The sequence below is a fragment of the Mchenga conophoros genome, linkage group LG6 (assembly GCF_057382185.1).
Source record: "Mchenga conophoros isolate Kocher_MC1m ecotype Shallow Benthic linkage group LG6, M_conophoros_male_GT1.1, whole genome shotgun sequence".
Lineage (NCBI taxonomy): Eukaryota > Metazoa > Chordata > Actinopteri > Cichliformes > Cichlidae > Mchenga > Mchenga conophoros.
The window spans coordinates 28,309,860-28,331,512 of NC_140531.1; the positions used below are offsets into that span (position 1 = coordinate 28,309,860).

The following is a 21,653-nucleotide window of genomic DNA, read 5'->3' on the forward strand; positions in this document are numbered from 1 at the left end:
GTTAGAAGGTAATGTTTCTCCTGTTGCTAGCTGCACAATCTGAGGATCCGGGCTTTATATAGGCCTGTGGGCTTTGGTCATGTGAGCTCTACATGGTTTGTTGTTGGTGAATTCAGGCACTGAAAGTGAAAAGTTCCATTGTTTTACCGGTTATATCTTTGGCACTGTGTCTTTCTGAGAAGCAATCAGTGTCTGGAACCCAAGTGCCCCCATGATCAGAATCATAAAACAAGACCTTACATTTCCAGATCACATAGCTGACCCCCCCCCCCCACACACACACACACACACACACACACAAACAAAAAAACAAATCTGTTTTAAAAATGTGCAACTATCAGGATTTCACAATAAATTTAATTAAATTGCTTACGAGACCAAAATGTATTTGAACACTGAACATCACATTCCTTGAAAGTCTTTGAAATGGTTTGCTCTTGTCAACATGTTCAGAAATAAGAGAGCAATTATGTCCTAGACATGGCTTTTTCTTTGAAATTACTTCACATACTTCAAGCATTGAAATGCCAGTAGAATCTATTCCAAGAAATCTTCCAAAGACTATTATTGAACACAACATATTTTCATCTAAACACAACCGTTGTTTGGGTATAAAACATAAAACCTCTACAAGTACTTACTCTATGTGTCGGCACATAATGGAATGGACTTGAAAAACAAACTCTGAAACTTTCCTTGCCAAAAAACATGCATGATGTTTTTTCTCAGATTATCAGATGTGAAAAAAACAACATCTTTTAAATAAGCATAGATTTAACACCTGTGTCGTATGAGAAATGAACAGAGCAGAAATACATTTGTCCTTCAAACTGAATAATCTTGCCATATTGTGACATAGACTGTGTAAATTAGCAGGTGGTGTTTCTTCCTTTGTTGTGCCTTGCTGCTGTTTACAAAAGTGACGAGTCACTTAGAAGATTACATGCATGGTGCCACTCTTACACTCCAATCAAAAGTGCATTTCTCTTCTTAAGGCTGACATATTTCCTACATCTCTGTACAGAAGAAGAAAATTACTGCAGGGTAAAAATAACAAACTAAGCATGAACACGTATCACTTTGGTGTTTGATGTTGACTATCATTACAATATTGTTGATGTTTTATAAATTTTGTGGTAACAGTTGTAGATTTTTTTTACTTGGATGTTTATGTAAGTTGCTTTTGCAGGTCTGTTTTAAGTATTTAGGAGAAAGATTTTTAGCTACTATTTCTGTAAGCCTTTAAAAGCGATTCAAAGTTGTGTTTAAATGATTACTGCTGTCATTTGTTTTCATCTTTGAGAGTCACTCATAATAATGTGTCTGTACAAGTTTTATGAAAGATTTATAGACTTGTGAAATGAAATGCTGTTCTTTCAAAAGTTTACTATTAGACTATTCTGGCTTTAACTTGCATAAAAAAACTCATTTTAAGCAGCCTTCACTTGTTTTCTGTAAAACCAAGACCATGGGGGTGGTTTCTGCTGGAAGAGTGGAAAATTTTGACAGTGGAATGGTTAATGACAATCAAAAATGTCCATGTCTAAAAGGAACTTTGTGGCCTTTGGCTTCAAGAGGAAAGGTATCCTTCAAATCTTTTTATATTGCTGCTGTATCAAGATCTTCCCATTTCTTGGTGTTTGAATGTATGAAAAGCAAAATAAAAATAAATAAATTAAAAACATCCCCCCCCCCCCCTCCCCTGCTATATGCAGCTTCTTTGGAGTGTTTTTTGGAGGATTATTGGGAATTTATAGGTAAGAATAAGAATCTCGCTCTCCTTATTGTAATAAAACAGTTGGATCTGGTCTGATAGATTATAAACAAAAACATTTATCCTTGGTTGTTCTAATGAATAAAAGAACTACTACATTTATGATAAGTTGGATAAGACATTGTTGTCAAGGAAGCTATGATTAACTGAGAACTCTGCTAGAACAAAAGTGAATCAATCAGCATTTGCAAGGAAAAAACAGAGATTGAACAGGGAAACACTGGAAAGAGGAATAGGCACTTAGTCAAAGGAGAGAGAGGCTGATGATAAACATAATGTTGTTTTGACTAGGCTGAGGCAGCTCAATCTAAAAGTCATAGGCACACATCCAGATTTTTTTTAAATTTGGAAAATTGAAATCACATCTTATAATTATATTAAATTATATTTTACTGTAGGTCATCCATGTCTAAGGCTTTCCCATGAGTCTTTATTTCTGCTTGAAGTGTTTTTTTTTTCGTTTGAAATTCCCAAATAGTTAGTCGAGCAGCCCTGAAATTTCTACACTTTAACTGACCTGTGAGTCAAAAATTAACAGCAAATCCTAACCCATAGAGGGCAGCATTATGCTATTACAATGCGCACTCTGTAGAAGTCCTGGGAAATATGTCCCTGTCGCCTACCGTAGTGACGTTTCGTCAAAACAAGAAGCAGGCTGCTGGTGATTACAGCCGGATAGGTAGTTCAAACTTGGGTTAATAGCTGACTTTTATCATAATGTCTCAGGACGCCTGGTAAGTCATTGTCTTGAATGCAAAAGTAAAATGACTCAGACGTATTTTTAAGGACAACAAATATTATTTCTACGCATTGTAACTACTTTGAATATAGCTAGCGAAAGTGGTAGCTACGAAGATTAGCCAAATAAAATAACATGTATTTTTGTTTCGTGATTAAAAAGTAATCGCTTCGTGTGTCGGGAAGTAGCTTGGTGGTTTTAGATTCGGATTAGAAAACAATTTGTTGTTGTTGTCGTCGTCGTCAGGTCTACTTATAACAGCAAATCAAATAGCGTTAGAGAATGGGGGAAAAGGAATGCTAAAAATGTCACATGATAAAACCAAAGCTTGTGCTGCGTTTCTGACGCTTTATAAGCTACAGTAATATTAAATAATAATATTTAATAACAATGATTCTGATAGCCATTTAGCTCATGCTTTTCGATTAAGGCAATACGTCATCCAAAGTCTTCACTTGATCCATTGTTCAATAGGTTAATTTTTAGTTTGCACAGTTTTATGCTTTAATCATTATTTTCATGATTAAAATATACATTTTAAGTTTAGAAATATTTTATTTATTTATTTTTCATTTGCTACATCCTACACACAAAAAAAGGTTCAAACAAGAAGTTGCCCGAAACTAAAATACAGTGCATCTGTTTAGTGATCTGAAACCTGAGTGACAAATATGCAAAAAAATTAATAAAAATAAAAATCAGGAAAGGGGGCAAACACTTTTTCATCAAAGACATTCTGACTTTCACAACAGTATTGATATTAAGGAAGCATAATCAAGATATATAAAGAAAATTCCACATCCTCTTGTGTCAGTTCAAAAGTAGAGGTATTTATCATTGATGGAAAGGCCCCCGTCTCCTGAGTATCTGTTATATATGCATATGCAGTTCTTCCATTTGTGTAACAGGTAACATCTTCTTAGCCCAGTGTGTGGGGGAAAAAATTCTGTGCAATATTGACGCAGGGACCCAAAAAGATTTGCGAATGACTTCTCAGCCAAGCAACATTTGTTACACTGTGAGGATGTTGATCGAAAGTTTAAATTCAGTTTGGTTTTGGAGTAATACAACCATTACACAAAGCATCATGTTTTTTATCTTTTATATTAAACACACAAAGTTTACTTGTAATGAAAAGTACTATAAAAAATAAATATATGAAATCCATGATTATATTAAAATGCTTAGTTTTAATCTTAGTTTTGCTACTTCATCTTTGGCTACTTGATGATGTTGCAGTTCAAGTTTTTAATTCTCGTTTTTCATTTGCAGGTTACAAAATTACGATGCCACTTGCCGCTTGGCACAGGAAATAGCTGAAAACATCCATGAACGGAACAGACAACAGAGAACGGGGGGGAACCCTGCAAAGGTAGCCTCTTACCTCATAATTACAATAGTATTGCCTTCACATTCCTATTGTCTTGTTGATTGTTCTTAGTAGTGAGCTTATCTTCTGTCTTTTCAGATAAACATGACGCTACGGGCTTCACTTCAGAAGCTGAAACAAAATATCACTCAGCTCAAGGAGGGTTTGTTGCGGGCATCCTCGTCTCGCCGCATGTATCCTTCAGTTTGGAACTGTGAAGAGCCTGCTTTGCTTACATTGGCAGAGGTGTTCCAATAGGGGGCATTAGAGTGCTTAGAAAATGACCTCAATAATGCAACACGCTTAAGTTTTAGAAACATAACTTGTCCCTGCTCATCAAAAGTGGTTAAAGCATTGCAAATTTTTTGTGTGACCTTATCATGACCTCATCAGAATGCAGTCTGAAGCTGACAGGAGGCAGAATCTCATTGATGACCTGCTAACCAGAGAGAAGCAGCTAAATGCAACTTTCAAGGGCGATATTACAGAGTCTGAACCCTCCAGGTAACATTAGGCATGTTAAGTTATTATAAACGGGATAAAGGGTTAAGAAAGTGAATAGTGCAAAAATCACTAATCACATATTGTCCCGCTTTCAAAGATCTCATTTTATCTTAACATATTTTGATCACAGTAGTGCTTGACGTAGTACTTTATTTACTTCTCCGCCCACTTTGGAATATTTGTTCACCGAAAATTTCTGTCACTTCTCGGTCAGTGTCAGAAGAAGCAAACCAAGCATCACTGATTGATGAACATCCTGCTCAGATCACGCTGCCTTTCATTTTGTAACTTGTCCTCTTTGAGAGTTTTTTTAGTACAATTTCCACCTCTGGTTGCCCAATTACAAATAATGAATCCTCATTCTCTTGTCTGTGTTCTTGACCTGAGAGGTCATAGGCTCTGGTCTCTGCTTTGATGATATGCCACCGGTCACTAACTTTCAGCGAGTCTTTGTACATCCTGTATGACCTCCCCTGGTGCTGTCACTCGGAGGAAAGTCTGTGTGCCTACCATTTTGACAGGGTGCTTAAGTTCATAGCTAATTCTTTTTCGTTAATGGATTTGCTTGCTTTGCACTGTTGATTACACATTTGGCACGCACTCACGCGCAAATGATGGAAACAGAAAGAGCAAGTTTATTACTAGCAATTGACATAGTGTACTCTATACTGTATACTTACACAGCGTATTCTGCTAGTTACGGAAAGAGCTTGATACCACCACTGTATATAAAAGATATACATGGATGTCATGGATTCCATATTATAAATCCTCAATGATATTTTGGCCATTGCTATTTAGCAAGCTACATCTGTATGGCGCCATTGCACAAAGCTGTCACATATACCTGTCAGATACTTCTGTGAGGTTCTGCCTTTAGGAGTCTCCACAGAGATCATGTGCCTCCATCTCACACTTTCATTCTTTCAGTCTCACCAACTGTTTGCATGTCCTCCTTCAGCATCTGTGAATCTCCTCTTAGGCCTTCCTCTCTTACCCCTGCCTGGCAGCTCCATCTTCAACATCCTTTGTCCAGTATATCCAATATCACTTTTCTGCACATGTCCAAACCATGCTCTTACCTTCGTCCTCTTGCTTTCCTTCTCTCTCACTGTCTCCTAATATGCCCCTCCCCTTACTCTTCCTAGGAAATTCGCTAATAATATACAAAGATTACATTGAAAATGATTTGTACCAGGCTTTAAGTATATATTTCATTGCTGAAGTCGGGCCCCCTAACATGGGAGTCTCAGGGGATTGCCTCATTCTGTGAGACTGCCTCGTCTTGTGGTTTTAAGGAACCACTGTTTTACACCATTGTAGGTTGACAGTGCTGTGAGGCAGACATGATAACTAGCAAATCTTTAGGTAGAGTCATTATTTTGTGTAAGATTTTAACTGGTGTGGGCCAGGTGATATTTACTTTAACAGGAAGAGATGAGGTTATGTTGTTAACTTTCCCTGGCTTCTCATGGCTGTTTTTTAGTTGCATCCCTGGTACAGCACGCTTTATTGTGGTGGTATTTAATTTTATTTATTTTTTTGACAAGTAGCTAAAATACCAAAATACGAGAACAAAGTTTCTCAGTTTCATCAGCTCAATAGACTTTAGAGAACCTGTGTGCTGATGCCTTGATGGGACTGCCTTTCTCTGATATCTTTCACAAGCTTTGGTTTTGTGATTGATCTGCTTAGTGGTGCTTTGCACTGGCTTTCATCTTTTTACAGACCACACACCCAATTACATAAAAGGCTCTGAAAATAAAAAAAAACTCCAATAAGATTTGCTAGTAAATTAGCTCGGCAAACTGTAATTATGTGGTCATATGGCTTTTGGTTTGCTCAATGAGACCTAAATTTAATGGTGATATGTGGTGGGTAATTTGGATTTGTGGGTAGGATCCATTCCCACTGTGTGGTCTCTGAGGACGGAATGTGGGAAGGAGTAGATTTGGACATGCCTGGATAATCTAAGCTGATTTTTTTTAAACTCTTTTTTTGTGAGAACTTTGGATAGAAAAAAAGTAGAACAACATTGCCAAAGGGACACTTTAATCCATCCCCAAAACAATATATTCCAAGCATCTCCATTTCAGACTAAGAAGGCGGCTATTTTGAAGCCTGCGTTAACCCTGCTGGCCCATGGATCCATCTTCCCACTGTTATGCCTGAACCTTTCCATTGTATTTTATTGCAGTGGAAATAGCTGGAAGTAGTTAAATCTCACCTGTCTAAGTCACTCAGTCCTTAATGGGATGTTCGGGCTTCTGCAGTGGCAGTCTGTGTTTTGTGGGTACCAAGAGATCCACTTGACTGATTCTGGCGCTCCCTGCTGACTTGTTAATTGGATTTTCACACAAAACACTTGCATGGAGGAAGTGGAAGCCTGGCACATAGTCTCAGAGTAATCAAACCTGTTGGAGAGATTAGACTAAATGCCTTGTCTCACCCTCTTTTCAGATTGTATCAGCCTCTGCCTGCCTGCATTGTGAATAGCCTTAATAGCACTTTAGTGGCTACTTCAGAGGTGACTTGAAGCAGTCAGCAGACTGTGAATGGGGGTATGATAAAAGTAGTGTTCTGTGTTAGTTGTGCAAAAAAAGCAAGCTGCTTTCATCTGGGTTTGAAAGGTTGATAAAACAGCAAATACTTAAAATTAAGTACAGTCAAATTATCAGTTTCTGTCTTGATTTCTGGTAAAGCTGTATGTGGTTCAGGTCCTTTATGTTGGGTTTGACCAACAGACAGCGCTGAAGAGACGCAATTAAAACCAGCCTCACTCACAGACCCTGAACCCATCACAGCATGACAGTCAAAACTGGTGGGGGTCAGAAACACAGCTTTAAGCTATTAGGAGGAGAATAGGTTTCAAACCACACAGGGTTGTTTAGCGCAGCACATTATAGTGTAAAGAGCTTTCTTGTATGTCACATTGTCAGAGCAAAACCTCTGCAGTCCATAGTTCTGTGACAGATTAACATGCACTGTTTACATACTGCAAGAGCCGAGGCATTTTCAATCATTAAAAGACAAGCAAATAACCAGTGTTTTTCTGTGATCTGTGGGGGTGTCATAGATCCTAGAAAAAGCATAGAATTGATTGATTTTTTTCTGGTATAGGTAATTGCTGTAATAGTACAGATGTGCATTTTACTTTCATAGTTTAACTGCTGCTTGTGCTTTGTTTGGAAAGTATCAGTAATTTAATTTCCAAAGCAAATTTTTAGTTTTCATTATGGACCTATTTTTTTTTTACTATTTATGTTTGTTTTATTTCGGAAGAATGCTGGGAAACTAAGAATTGTTATGATTATATGTCACAGGTCCACATTGATGGCCGGAGGAGCAGGAGCCAGTGGAGGCACTTCAGCCAACCCTTGGCTGATCAACGAATCGGATGAGACCAAGGGGCTGACCTTTGGAGAGATTAAACAGCAGCAACAACGAGTCATTGAGGGTAACTACATGACTGTTCAAGAACAATTAAAATTATAGTAAATTTCATATATATATATATATATATATATATATATATATATATAAGTACAGTACACGTGTAGCATTTATACAGTATCCTGTATTATTTGCCTTAGTAAACATAAGAAGATAACAATAAAGTGTTGGTGGAAGCAGCAAAATAAATAGATAACGAGTAAGTCCCAGGCACTACCATATGTGTATTAAACCTGTGCTGACCGAACAAAGTATATAACTGCATCATCATAATTCACACCATGAAGGAATATCGTAAACTCACCACCGTTTTTTTTTTTCCCCTGTCTCTTGGCTCTGACATGACTTGAACACCCAGACATTAGTTCACCTGATTCCATATGACACTTCATTGCAATGTCTCCATTACGGCTCTGGTTATTGTCATTTTGGGATCAGAGATTCCTGTTAAGACAATGAAACCAAACCATATGGAGGTTTTGTGTCCCACGTGGGATTTCTGGTGGAGTTGGGTAATGGCAAGCCCATGAACTTGTGGTTAAAAAACATTCCTGTGGTAAAGAGTGTGTCAAACTTAGAAACCTGCAGAGGCCAAATCTCTTCTCTTCTCTTCTCTTCTCTTCTCTTCTCTTCTCTTCTCTTCTCTTCTCTTCTCTTCTCTTCTCTTCTCTTCTCTTCTCTTCTCTTCTACGAGCAGCCTGTCATTCCAGTTTCACAAATATTTACGACATATATATGTCACCACTACTACATTTGTCTTTTTTGTGTATCATTCATCACATTCATTTCATTTTGCCTTGTTTTGCAGTCATGGTAAATTACAATACATAAAATCAGTTGATTCATTTTTCGTCTCATGGTCAAGCTTGTAACAGTCTTTGTTTTCTTTCCTCTCATCTCAGCTCAGGATGCAGGCTTGGATGCACTAGCAGCTGTCATCAGCCGACAGAAGATAATGGGCCAGGAGATTGGCAATGAACTGGATGAACAGAATGGTAAGGTTTTATGTGTGTGTGTGTGTGTGTGTGTATGTCTGTACATATTCATCAAATTCCAGACACATTACACAACACAGTGTGAAAGCAGTCAGCCATACCTCTCTTCTGCAGTGGAACTACTTGCCTCATGGACATTAATATTCTCCCACACCACCACATAACTAACAGTGCCCAGCACACACCTACTATTATCAGAGCACCTGGCATCACATTTAGGTCTGCCCCAATGTCCTTTGTCATACATCTGCCTGTGCTAAGGCAGCTTAAATAAATGAAAAAAACAGATCTGCTCACTCAGAACTAATGGTTCTTTTGAGTTATTCCTGGCAAAATATCACTCCTCAATCCATAAATAGCTTCCATCACAGGCAGATGTGCTGTACAGAATTGAGCGCATTGCTCCAGACTTTTTCTTTTTTTTTCACTTAGATGGGTGGTACTTGAGACGCAAGATTTAAAGATGAACATCTGTCAACTGGTAAACAATTACTTTAATTCATTGCTCCCTAAACACTAGAGTGGATAATAGGCAACCTCCTGAGGGTATTGCCTTACCAAGAGGAAGTACATCCATATCTTATCACTTTTTGTAAAAAGAAAATGTAACCGTGAGTGCTATCTCTTAATGTTTGCACTGACAGAAAGCACAGATGCATTAATCTGTCAGTTCCTCTAGTGAAAATCAGGGGGGAAAAGTGAGAGTCAATAAAAGAGGAAAGTAGATATTTTAACACACAGCAATAATAAGGGAGTGGTGAGGCTGAATGACGTTATGCCTAGGATTCTGTCACAGACACTTGAGTATAAGTGGGTAAACTTCAAACTGAAGGTTTCTCTCTCCGTGGTTAGCCAGCTTATCTTAAAAACACGTAACATCAAAGTAGCAGCAATTAGCAGTGACTGTAAACATTGGTGTTGTGTATTTGCAGAGATCCATAGGTGATAAAGCCTAAATCTTATATTGTTGTTGACATTATAAAACAAATTTTCGTAGTGTGATGCCAAGTTAAAGTAAAAAGAATGATTTTTTTTTTTTTCTTTTCGTTGACTGTCTGATTAACCTTATAGGACCTGCTCGTCTGGTGGTTTTGTTTTTTTCTTCCTTTTCCTAGTACAGTTATGGTTCTGCTTTGATGACCAGTTTCCAGTTGGGAGTAGGAGGCGTTGTACTATCCTGTAATATCCTGTCTGAGCAGTTGTGCCCAAACAAGTCTAGAGGTTGTATAACCGAATGATCTCGGTATGAAAACGTCCAACATTTCCTTCTGCTGTGAGGAAATGACAGGTGTTTAACTGATGATGGCTGACAATGATCAGTGAAGGGAATAGAAAGAAAGGAAATGTGAAGGACTTTTGTCTGCTTTCCTGTTGTCACACTGAATCAGAGACAGAGTATTGCTCCAATTATCCAACTAGTGTGTTTATTGTGCCTTGAAAAGTTTTTTTTCCCCCAGCTTGTTGCAAAGTTTTGTTATTAAATATGAACCTGATTGGACAATGGGGGAGTTGAAACTTAAAATTTATTTTTCTTGTTTTATTTTAGCACTGGAAACAAAAACTTGTTTTTAGGCCTCACGTGAATCTTGAAAATAGATTTGCTGGTAGTTGAATTCTTCATTGCTGTAAAGGCCTAAAAATGTGACACCTGTGGGTAATGGACCCCATGTGTTGTAACCTGAACCAAATCTGAAGTAAAAATGTAAAAACCTTCACTTGTTACTACTTTTTTTTCTCCTCTCAAGACTGCTAATCAATATATTAGGTAGTAATCTCACTGTATGTGTTGGTTATGGAAGCAGTTTGTGGTGCGTGAAGGAAACTGGCATCTGGGGACATGCGGGATGCTGTTAAAGTGTATAAACATCATCTGATGGAGCGGTCTGAGCTTCTTACAGTTTTCTTGTTCTCAGTCCACATTTTACAGCCAGGACTAAAGTTCTTTTAACTCGTTTACACCAGGTTATGATTTACAGCGCCTGCTCTTCCACTATTTCTTTTTTTTTTTATTTTAACCTTCCTATGTTGCTTCCCATGATTGTTCTTTTTCTGCCCTTTCAGTTGCATCTCACTCACTGTTGACAGCAGACTGTTATTTCATAACCTTTTAAAAATGTTTCCCCTTACTCTCTTCCATTTTGTTGTCTTTTTTGTTCGTCACTTGTCAGTAATATCTGTACCCCTTAGACTGGGGGGGTGAAAACGATGAAAAGATGAAAAGGATGAATATGTTATATATTTTTATTTCGTTTTTTAATTGCAAAAACACTTTAAATTTACTTAGTGACAATGTCTCTAGAACTGATTTAGGAAAATGATACAACGGTGACTAAAACTGAAACTACTCTATCCTAGCAACACAACTGTAGATCTTTTGAGTACTTGCATTAAATGTAGCTGTATTCCTAACTTAGATATATTATAATTTCTCCTGCTTAGATACAAACTGTATTTGTATATAAGCATAAAAACTTTAATTATTTGATGCTCTTTGCCATCAAAAATGAAAAATACAGAAATTATTTCCTCTGTACAAAGGATGATTTCTCAAGGCAGTTTTCTTACTTGCATTTAACATAAAAATTGACAACATAAAAAGTCAGAAGAATGTTTTCTGAGAGGTAGAGGAAATGGATTTAAGTTTTAAAGTAGGAGAATGTCAAGACTTCTACTTGATCTTGACAGTTGGCGTGTAACCTCGGCGTCCGGCTGTCTTTCCGTCTTGTGGGGTTCCTCTTCCCCCTGATCACTGTACTGTAGCAGTGTTTCCCTATAAATAGATTAAGCTCTTTGTAGTTTGGCTCGTCAAGTCTAGCTCATGACCAAAGTGCAGTGGAGGTTGCAGTCATTTCCTTTTGGGGAAACGATTCCGGGTGAGGTCAGCAATGAAGTTGACCCTTTTCAGAGGTTTTAAGATGAACCCAAAGCCCTCAACCCTTCAGTTTGACTGAATCAAAAAGAACTGAAATGTAGAAATGAGCAAGCAGACCATTTATCTCACTTTGCGTTGAGCAAAAGACTAAAATGAGCAAACTGCACATTTTCTAACTTTTCTTTCCAATTGCAGTAAAATACGAAATTCAATCCTTGTTGTTTATGTGGTACAATTAGTTAAATGACATGTCATCATCAGTTTTTTTCTTTTAATGTTTCTTATGTAATGTTGCCAAAGATTATTATGTTCTCATTTCCACAATAAATGTTGCCGAAAATAGTCCGACACCAACTAAAACAGCTCGCGTCAGCTGTAGTTTTCCTCACTACCAAGAAAGATCAACATTAATTTTGCTTTATTGGTGTTGATATTTCTCATATTGCGGCCTGGAGCGGTGACATCAGTCCATGTCAATGTCTTTTACTCATGAGTGACAGACAGTGGCAAGCTCACTAAATTAGCTTTTTTTTGAAAAGGGTGGCCAAAGTTTGAGGCTGTCTCGTTTGTTAGATTTTAAATTGCACATTTGAATTGGATTTGACTGGTAGTGAAATACTGCAGAAGTGAAATATGCCATGTATGGTAAAGGGATGTTCTTTCAAATCTTATATGTAATTAAAAACCAGGAAATGTAAACGCAGAGAGTGAAAGTTTTCTGCTTAGTTTTGGTCAGGAATTTTGTATTTAGCTTATGTTATTCAAATAAATGACTCATTTGATTTTTGCTGTGAGATTGTCAAACATACCAACACTGGCACTGAAACCTGCCATAAGTGTTGCCATAATATGGAATAGGTCTACTATCAGTCTGCGATCGGCAAGTTACATTTACTACTTTTTACATTTACCAACTACTATTGGTTCTTTTTGATATCATTATTGATATTTAATGGCTGCTGCAATGGGTCAGTTTGTGTAACCTTTTGATGCATGTCGCCACCCAGACTGAAGTGTGCTAATTGCCAAGTGTCCACTAATCTTTTAGCTGTTTTTTTTAAAACAGATCACAGTAGACGTAATTTTGAGCTGATTATTAAATCACTGATTTGATTCTGCTCTAGCAGAGCGTTTAAAGGGCCAATATGTGGAGGAATAATGACTTCAAATAAACAGTAGATGGAGAGGAGAGAGGCACTCACTGCTGCACAGTGACATCAGCAGCTACCCCAGAGAACGCAGACCTCTTGGTTGCTCCTACTTTTAGAAACAGCTCAGTGAGCAAATAAACTATACTAATGATGGCACTGGCAGAAAGTCTGTGTGGTTAGAGCTGTTGATTGATTTATTGTTTGTTTGATTCACTTGGTTTGAAAACGAGGCTGGTACTAGTGAGTAGTGTTTTCCAGACGAAATGGAAACGCGTAGAGTTAGCGATGTCCAGAAAAGTGTTGTCATCAAAGGAATGTCAAGCTTGCAATGAGCCGAAAAAGAGCATCATCTTATGTGACCACCAGATTGGCTGACTGGTGTGTGTGTGTGACTGTGAATTATTGAGAGCTACAGAGGATGAAGGGAAAATGTTCCACACTCTCATAATTTCATTTCTCATAAGAAAATGACAACTTTAAGGACATCGTGAAGGGCTTTAAAGTGGTTTTTTAAACTTAATAGACGTACGTCTAATGGGAAAACAAAAGCCAGCCAAATGAAGATGCTCTGTCCAGCCTGACTTTTGGGGCTATCAGAAATATGCCATAATCAATCACGAGTCCCTGTGTTCTTATTTCTCTATTTATCCATGTTGGTATCCATCTTTGTCTAAGGCCTTTTTGGTGTCTTATTGATAAAGTTGCGAAGGAGAGGGGGCTGACAGTGGCATGAGGGTCACCAATAGTGAATGATGAATAATCTAGTTTGGAACAGTAAAGAAATTAACATTTTGAGACACTAATGGAAAAACGTCTAAAGACATTCCATCAATCATGCTTTCTTTGTCCCCCCTCAGTGGACTAAGACCCTTTCTCTTATTTAGAAAAGCTTTCTTGACTGTTTTTGTGATTACACTGGCTTTTTTGTGTAGAATTTCTCGATGTTCCAGGAGTTCCGCCATAAACAGTGATTGATCTCAATGTGATAGTCATTGGTAGTCCTGTTCACTCTGTGGTGGGTTGCATGAAAAAATCCATACATTAAAAGGTTGAATGTTTCCTTATGTGCTTTTCTGACACGGTGGCTCAGTGCCAGTAGGTTACTTTCTATCACACATACTTGTTCTTTGAAGTAATCCCTAACTGCAAAGTTTTCATATCTTTTACTGTTTATTAACATTGATTTCTTTTTGACCGGCTTGTTGCTTGAATAAAGCATTTAAAAAATTTTAAGTACAGCAAAATATTGATGCTGGAAATTAACAAGATTTCCATGGCAATCAAGGGTATGAAAAACGTAGGTGTTTATAAGGAGATTTGACTCTCCAAAACAACCAAAAAAAAGGAATAGAATAAAATAATTTCCCACATCCTAACGTGTAGGTTTTCACCCGTCTTTTTTTTCCCCAATGTGTTTTTTGCATTACAAGCAGCAGTCTTTGTTCACCATCTTGACTTTGATTTATCTCGATCCATCTGGAGCAAATGTGTGCTGGTGATAGATGTTTGCAAGAAAGGCCCCACATTAAAAAGCCAGTGGCAGGATTGCTCGTACTCCAGAAAGAAAAATGGTTTGTCAAAGTGGTAAAAGAGAGTCATGGTGGAGACACCCGGAAAAACATTTGTGCTTGCTTTAGCCATCTCACCTGCCACTGTTAAGAAGGTTAGCCATTGCTCAGCAAATACTGAAATCACATCAAAAGGTTTCACAGTAAAACAAAATCTTTTGTGAACATACAACTTCTGTACCACATTGTGACAATTTTATGCATTAGTTATTTTTTAAGCGATTTTTCCAGCCATCGAAAACAACAGGAAACACATTTGTATAAGTGTTTTACATATTCTTTATTATTTAACCACCAATAATGTCAAAAGTCCAACATCAATGGAAAAACAAAGTGTGAAATTGAAAGTGGTATTCTCTAGTGGCCAACTTATGACGAAGCCAGTTTTAAAGCAGTTTGTGCCTTTTTTATGCATCATGGTGACTCATTTTTAGTTTCTCTGTATCATAATGTAAGTGATATTGTAGTACATTAAGAACCGCCCGAACCACAGGTCTGTGGATCAAATGATCCTGACGTTGCAGGTTTGTGGGTGCTGATGTTTCTTTTGAAAAGAAATCTAAAATAAAATCTTTTTATGGTCTGTTCAGCTCAAGTATTGCCCCTTTGGCATTGTGACTTTGTTAGTTCCTCTAATAAACTGTGTTGAAGTCAGCTGCCTGTGTTTTAGAAACTGCATACAAAATTGGACAAAATCATATTATCAGAATATTCTGTGTGTATAAGAAAGAGTAGAAAAACCTATAGTTATAGTACACCCCTGCTTCTGTCTCACTGAAAATGAATGGCTATGGAAAAATAAGAGTATCTGTATATCTGTAATGGACAGAATCTGCCAGCTGAGATATTAGCATGCGGCTAGTTATTCTTACTTCCAGCTTTGTAGTAACTTTATCATGTTAACTGCGGAGACAGATTGATTCGACTCCTGTGGGGACCTGATTTTGTTCTAGGTTTATTGTTTTGCTTTCTAGCTTTCATGTACATGCATGTTTAAAAGTGCTTAGATGCACATTTAACAGACATGCTGTGCATGTGGACAGGCACTCAAAGAAGCCCAGTATACAGTATGATGCAGTAGTGAGTTGTGGTCTATCATACTTAGCTCATTTTCAGACCCGGATCCCTTCCAGATGTCTACCAACAGGCCTGTATGGAGACTGGGCGAGGTTCCCTTCCACTCTCTAGCTAGTCCATCAATTCTCACAATATACATAGCCACCATACTGGCACTTGTAAGCTTTTTCACAAACTATTAATTGTGCATATTACCAAAAAAGAGTAGACTAATGAGGAAAATGGGGGGGAAAAATCCAGAAGGTATGATTTCAACAACCTTTCCCACCACTGTCTTATAAGCAGATGAGACATCGTTGGAAACAAACACTCACTGGGCAAGGTGTTCTTTGATGAATTTGGCTTTATTGCCAGTAATCTATCTTTGTGTGCTTTAGAGTGTCTTATTCTACACCACCTTACTGCCATTTGTTATTATAGATTACACAAATTTTACATATAGTATTCCTGTAACCTTTAAAATAACGGCTTTTAGACTAAGCCATGACTCATGAGTCATCATGACCCATGATAGATAGAGAGATAGATAGATAATATAATATACAGCAATTGCTAATTTTTGTGAGACTTATTGGAGCTTGTTTTTTTCTTTTCCCACACTCCCAGTATGACACACAACTGTCCAGACATTAATTCACTCATTCAGCTCAGAATGATGACGGATACAGCCTCAACCCATTGCTGCCTTTTTGAATCAGAAGAATTTAATTGAATTAGAAGATTGCCATGGGAGGAAGTCATGCTTTTCAAAATCTATTTGTGTACCACATAAACACCTTAAATAAGGCTTTATTCAGCTATTCTTACTTTACCTCTTGGTGTTACTGTCTACAGTATTAATATACATTTGAATTTTATTTTATAGTAAACCTTATTTATTAGTAATCTTAGTGTGAAAACGTTCTATGCAAAACAAGGAGGAGCTGTGAAGTATATATTTCAAATGAAATTTGACAGTACATTGATGTTTATATTTATTATTGGGGGGCAATCACATTACCTTTATAGCTGTTGGTGGTATTCATGGATGGGAACCTTTGCAATTTACAGCTGCCAGTTCCATTGGCTCTGACCAAAGGGTTCCCTGCCATTTAATGGTGCCTTAGACGGACTCCGACTTGGTCTGGCAGGTTCCTTTTGGCTAACGCAAGTGACAACGGGAACAAATCTCCTCCTCTGTTTATATAATTGCTAACCACTCTGGTTTGGAGGCTGCATTCAAAGGGCCGACTAGCAGAAAGCTGCCTTGCGCTTTCCTCAGCCTCAAGGAAGCATGGGTCATCCCACATAATGAGTGGAAGGACTTACTTTACTAAGTCTGCCTCAACCCACAGCCAGCACGTGGTTCCCATTTAAGCACAGGGGGAACATTGCACCTTCATCTTCTGGGCATTTTTATGTTTTAATGTGTGCGTGTGTGCGCAAGTGCACATATATACATCTGTTCTTTAGCAGCCTGCCCTCAGAGTCTGTGTGTGTGTTTGAAAGTGTGAGTGCCTTGTCTAAGTGTGTGATCATTTTGTTTGTGCCGAAGGTCTGGACCACATGTACAGCACATGTTGTCAAGTTGTGATTGGCACATAGGTCGTATTTATATCTGCATGAAGAGCTAAGAGACCACTGTCCAGTCAGAGAGCTAGACGTTAATGCAAGACCTCACATGTAAGTTGGCGCAATCACAGACGGTGCGGTAGAGAGCATGGTGGGCTAATCTTACAAATGTACTGTGCTGCTAGTAAGGTGAAGCGGTTTTATCCCTTCAGTGATTGAGTGGAGACATTTAAGAAGAGCAAGGGATTAAAAATGAAGGTTAGGAAAGAACCAGGAAGGACAGTATGACAGAAAGCAACGATGAGAATGTGCAATATTGAGATGTGAAGAGGAATTACAGTGAAGACAGCCTAATTGAGCTTACTTATTAAGAAGTTGGTTAACAAATTTTATTAAAGCTATTGCAAAGAAAGAAATGGACAAATGAAGAATCACAAGCAAATTTAAAAAAAATCTAAAGTGGAGGAAATGGTTAAAATGAAAATAAGAGAAAAAAAAATAAACAAGCAAGTAACAAGCACAATAGCTCTTCTTTAAATTGAAAATAAACAAAATATCTTTCGGAACATCAATAATAAAGTATTTTACATGAAGTAAAAAATAGTCATAACTGTGAACTATTAAGTGTTCTGAAATCTCACTGCTTGTTTGTACTAAAATATGTGCAAGGTACTGGTAGACATAACATGCCCCGTATTGTTATTACGCTGGTGGGGCATTTGGCAGAATCAAGCTTCAAGTGGGCCTTTAAGTGATGCCTATCAGCTAACCTTCAAAGTGATACATCACTGTTCCATTATAAATTGCAACAAGTCTTTAATCATCTTTAAAAAAGTCTTCTGATCTGTTATCAGCTTCATCTGTTTCACTCTTGACTTAACCCCAGCCTGTAGTTTTGTCTCCAAGCTCCTATTGTGACACATCTGAGCCAAGCAGTACTTTAATGTTGCAGTGTGAATGGGCACACACTTTCCATACTAAGGAAGACCAACACACACCGATGTTTCTCCTAACTGGACAGCTTTGTGGGGGGCATGTTCAGTTAAGTTTTATTTGCATTTATTGAAAAGTGACTGCAAAATGCAGTGAAGACTATGGCGTTATTTTTGTGCCACTATCCTGAGCGCACGTAAAAAAAATTTGAGCGCACGTAAAAAAAGTTTGCAGGTGCAAGTTGGAGACCAAAACAGCCAATCAGATTTTTTGCATCCAAGTCTGGATTGGCTGGTTTTGTGGCACAAATATAACGGTGTACAGAAAGAGTTGAGCGCGCACGGCCAGAAATGTTGAGAGCGCGAGCAACACGTTGCGAGAGGGGCTGCTGGTGTGTGTGTGTGTGTGTGTGTGTGTGTGTGTGTGTGTGTGTGTGTGTGTGTGGATAATAGCAAACACTGAAATACATTTTTTGCACGCAGCAATGACTTTTGTTCACTCAAATTTAGCTTTTCTTTGCTCAAAATAAATTTCTCCTCAAAATGCAACACTTGCACCTGCAAACTTTTTTTACGTGCACTCAAATTATTTTTACGTGCGCTCAGAATAGTGGCACAAAAATAACGCCATAGAAGACTTTCACTGAACTGAAATGAAACAAGGCTACGTGAATTGTTTAAGTAAAGTGAATAAAGTAGTTTGGTTTTGTTTATTTATATTTTTGCTCTTTGCTCTGTGGCCATGATAGAAACACTGTAATTAGTTGTTCAGCAGTAGACTTGTGTAGCCCACACATGAATCCACTAGTGGGCAGTAGAGGCTGTGGCGGCACAGCAGCTGCAGGACTCAGTAAAACTGTGTGATTCCACCTACAAAGTGTAATTATTTAAACTTGTGTCCTTGTGTTGTGGGGGTGGAATGATCCACATTTAGGCAAGATGAAGAAGGAGTCATAGGATCTCTCACAGGTTTTGTTAATTTGTTTCAATCATCTGAGGAGGGTTCTTCTTCTCCTTCAGTGATCAGCACCGCCTCCTTTTGACTCATCATCTGGAGGAACTCTGTAATTATGCGACAGCTGTAGGTGCAGCTGCTTAAATGCTTTCAGCATATACATGTAATACACTGTCATACTTAATAGGATCAGTATGATAATGACACATTTGTTAGTGTGTGTCATTGATTTATATGAGGGTAGAGTCCAGCTACTTGGGCTACAGTCACATATTTGCCCTAATGTGTTTGTGTCATTGTGTATACATGTGGTTTTCTCACTGTTTAATTGTCTGCGCATCTAGCTGTGTTTTTAAGTGCAGCAAAGCATGTGGTATTGTTGCATCATGTTTTTGTGCCGGTTTCTTTGTACCCTCCATCATTCCTAGCTGCCCACAATTATGTGGGAGGCTGTTGAAATGGGAAGTTATTTCAGCCGCACTGGTGGCCAAACTTTCATTCTGGTTTTCATGAGTAGAGTGCAGTTACCCTAAATCCACCACAAACTTCAGCAGTTCATCTCTCCTGTCAGCCTAGCTTGCCAAATGTCCCTAACTCTGTCAGTTTCAAATTCAAATATATGTTCCTGGCATGACTGTGTTTCAGCGCAATATTTTGGATCGCTTTTTAAAGTTCATAAATATAAATGACATAGAGGGAACAAATAGTTGTGCCATGCTGAGAAAGCTGAGTAAACATATGGAAAACAAATAATACTAAGCTCAATGAAATGGTTTCATAAAAACTTTATTGTTCTGTTTTGAGTCTCTGAAAAGTAATATATCTGTCCATCCCTTTTTTTTTTTTTTGGCGTAGTTTGCTTAAATATTTGTTTAAATGTTCAAACCTGCTCAGCTAAAACAAACAATTTGAAAATGTAACTTATTCAGATTATCATGTTTCTGTTCTAAGTGCTGCAAGTTATTTGCAGTCAATATGATTGAATTTGGTTGGAAGTAAAAACGCGGTTTGACCTTCTTGTCTTATTTCTATAAAAAACACCTATTAGTATTTAAAGGTTTCAGAGAGGCTTCAGAAATGCCGACTTGAACTCAAGAACCTTTTTGAAAGCTGTACAGACCAAGATCCAAAGTAAAGTCCGGATTTGATCCCAGCATCTCTGAGAACTTTCCAGGCTGAAAAACACCTCTGTGATGTTTCATGTTCCATGCCCCACTGATCCCCAGAAGATAAATACCCACTGGCCCCAAACTCTTCTCTGCAGGAAAACATCTGTATTAGGTATGATACAACTCTGTAATGCTCAGTGGTGCCTCTGAGAAGCACTGTAAATTAATTCTGCTCCTCTTTGAGACATAAATGCTTGTTGGAAGCATGTCACATACAAGAACCTTGTGTCTTTCTCTAGCTGTGTGTCTGATTCTATGATGCTGATAGACCAAAATGTCTATACATGTGTATTTGTCTCAGTGTCTGAGCATGAGAGCATATGTGTCTTTATGCGTCAGAGTGCATTATGTGTGAAACAGGGTCTGGCTGGAAGATCAAAGTCCCTCCATAACTCCTCAGTCAGTCAGCTGGCCAGCGTATTGCCGGGAAGCTCCACTCACCACAGGGGATGATGAGTTATTTGACTCAGATTATTTCAATTAAAACACATTTGTTCCGTTATTGGGAAAGCCTCTAATCACTTAAAAATAGCAATTGAGAAAGCTCATGCTCAGTTTTATTAGAATGCATGTATAAATGGTTTAGTTCCAGCAACAGTGAAAATGTGTGTGATTTCAGTGTAATTTCATTTTAAAGGAATAATACTTCCTCCCAAGCCTACTTTTTTGTTTTTTAACATTCTGACAGCTAAAATATAAAATCTTGTAGTTTTTAAAAGTTATATGATTTTGAAAAAACTATCTTGTTACAAATAACAGGAAGCAAATGCAGGATTTGAACATAAGTGTTCACATTCTGTAAATGATGGTTAAAGGATCAGGCTGAAGGCAGAGAGCAGAAATCCAGGGGCAGTGGAGAGAATGGCGGGCAATTGGCACTGCAGCTGCAGTGGTGAAAGACCACAGCAAGCAGAGAGAGCTTTTGGTGGTTTGTGGATGGGCAAGGGAACAACAGAGACACAGTCAGGCTGGACATGATGCTGAAGTGTAAGAGAGAAAGTTTAGTAACAACAAACCCTGTGCATTATGTGTGAAACAGGGTCTGACTTGAAGACTTACACTACAATCACTTTTCGTGTAAGTCAGTTTGCATATTCTTACCACTGCGGTCAGAGTCTAAGTAAATTGAGTGCACACAGGTGAGTTGGTGGGAGGCAGGTAATCGAGCTAGGACAGGGGATGAGCAGAGTCAAGTGAAGGGAGACCCCACCTACACACCATAGACACAGAGAGAGAGACAGATGGGGGGCACAGAGAACATAGGGAATAGGAAACATTGGATAGACTCTTTACCACAGGCATAGTGTTTTTTTGCATGTAAAATTGCTGAAAAGGAAAAATATTCAATGGGCTTTTGTCAAAGGAAATCCTGCATTAATTGTCTTTTTCTTTTACATGACCATTTCATTTTTAATGTAGTCTTCTTAATGTTAATTTGACCATAACAAGGAAGTGCACTAGATAACCTGATTTCTGTTCGAGAATCCAGGTACTTCCCTGTTCTCATGTCCTATGAAACTCATTCAATTAAACTGATGATATTT

The 21,653-nt window shown here is 38.1% G+C and overlaps 1 protein-coding gene across 1 annotated transcript in view; it reads left to right on the forward strand.

Annotated features, from left to right (window-relative positions):
* The first annotated feature begins 2,370 nt into the window (after positions 1–2,370).
* stx8 (syntaxin 8) overlaps positions 2,371–21,653 on the forward strand; it is a 47,770-nt gene continuing 28,487 nt past the window's right edge. The window contains exons 1-6 of the mRNA XM_085277251.1: positions 2,371–2,508; positions 3,786–3,885; positions 3,982–4,076; positions 4,276–4,386; positions 7,710–7,843; positions 8,742–8,834. Coding sequence (XP_085133377.1) covers positions 2,492–2,508; positions 3,786–3,885; positions 3,982–4,076; positions 4,276–4,386; positions 7,710–7,843; positions 8,742–8,834 — 550 coding nt within the window. The 5' untranslated portion in view covers positions 2,371–2,491. The remainder of the gene's footprint in view (positions 2,509–3,785; positions 3,886–3,981; positions 4,077–4,275; positions 4,387–7,709; positions 7,844–8,741; positions 8,835–21,653) is intronic.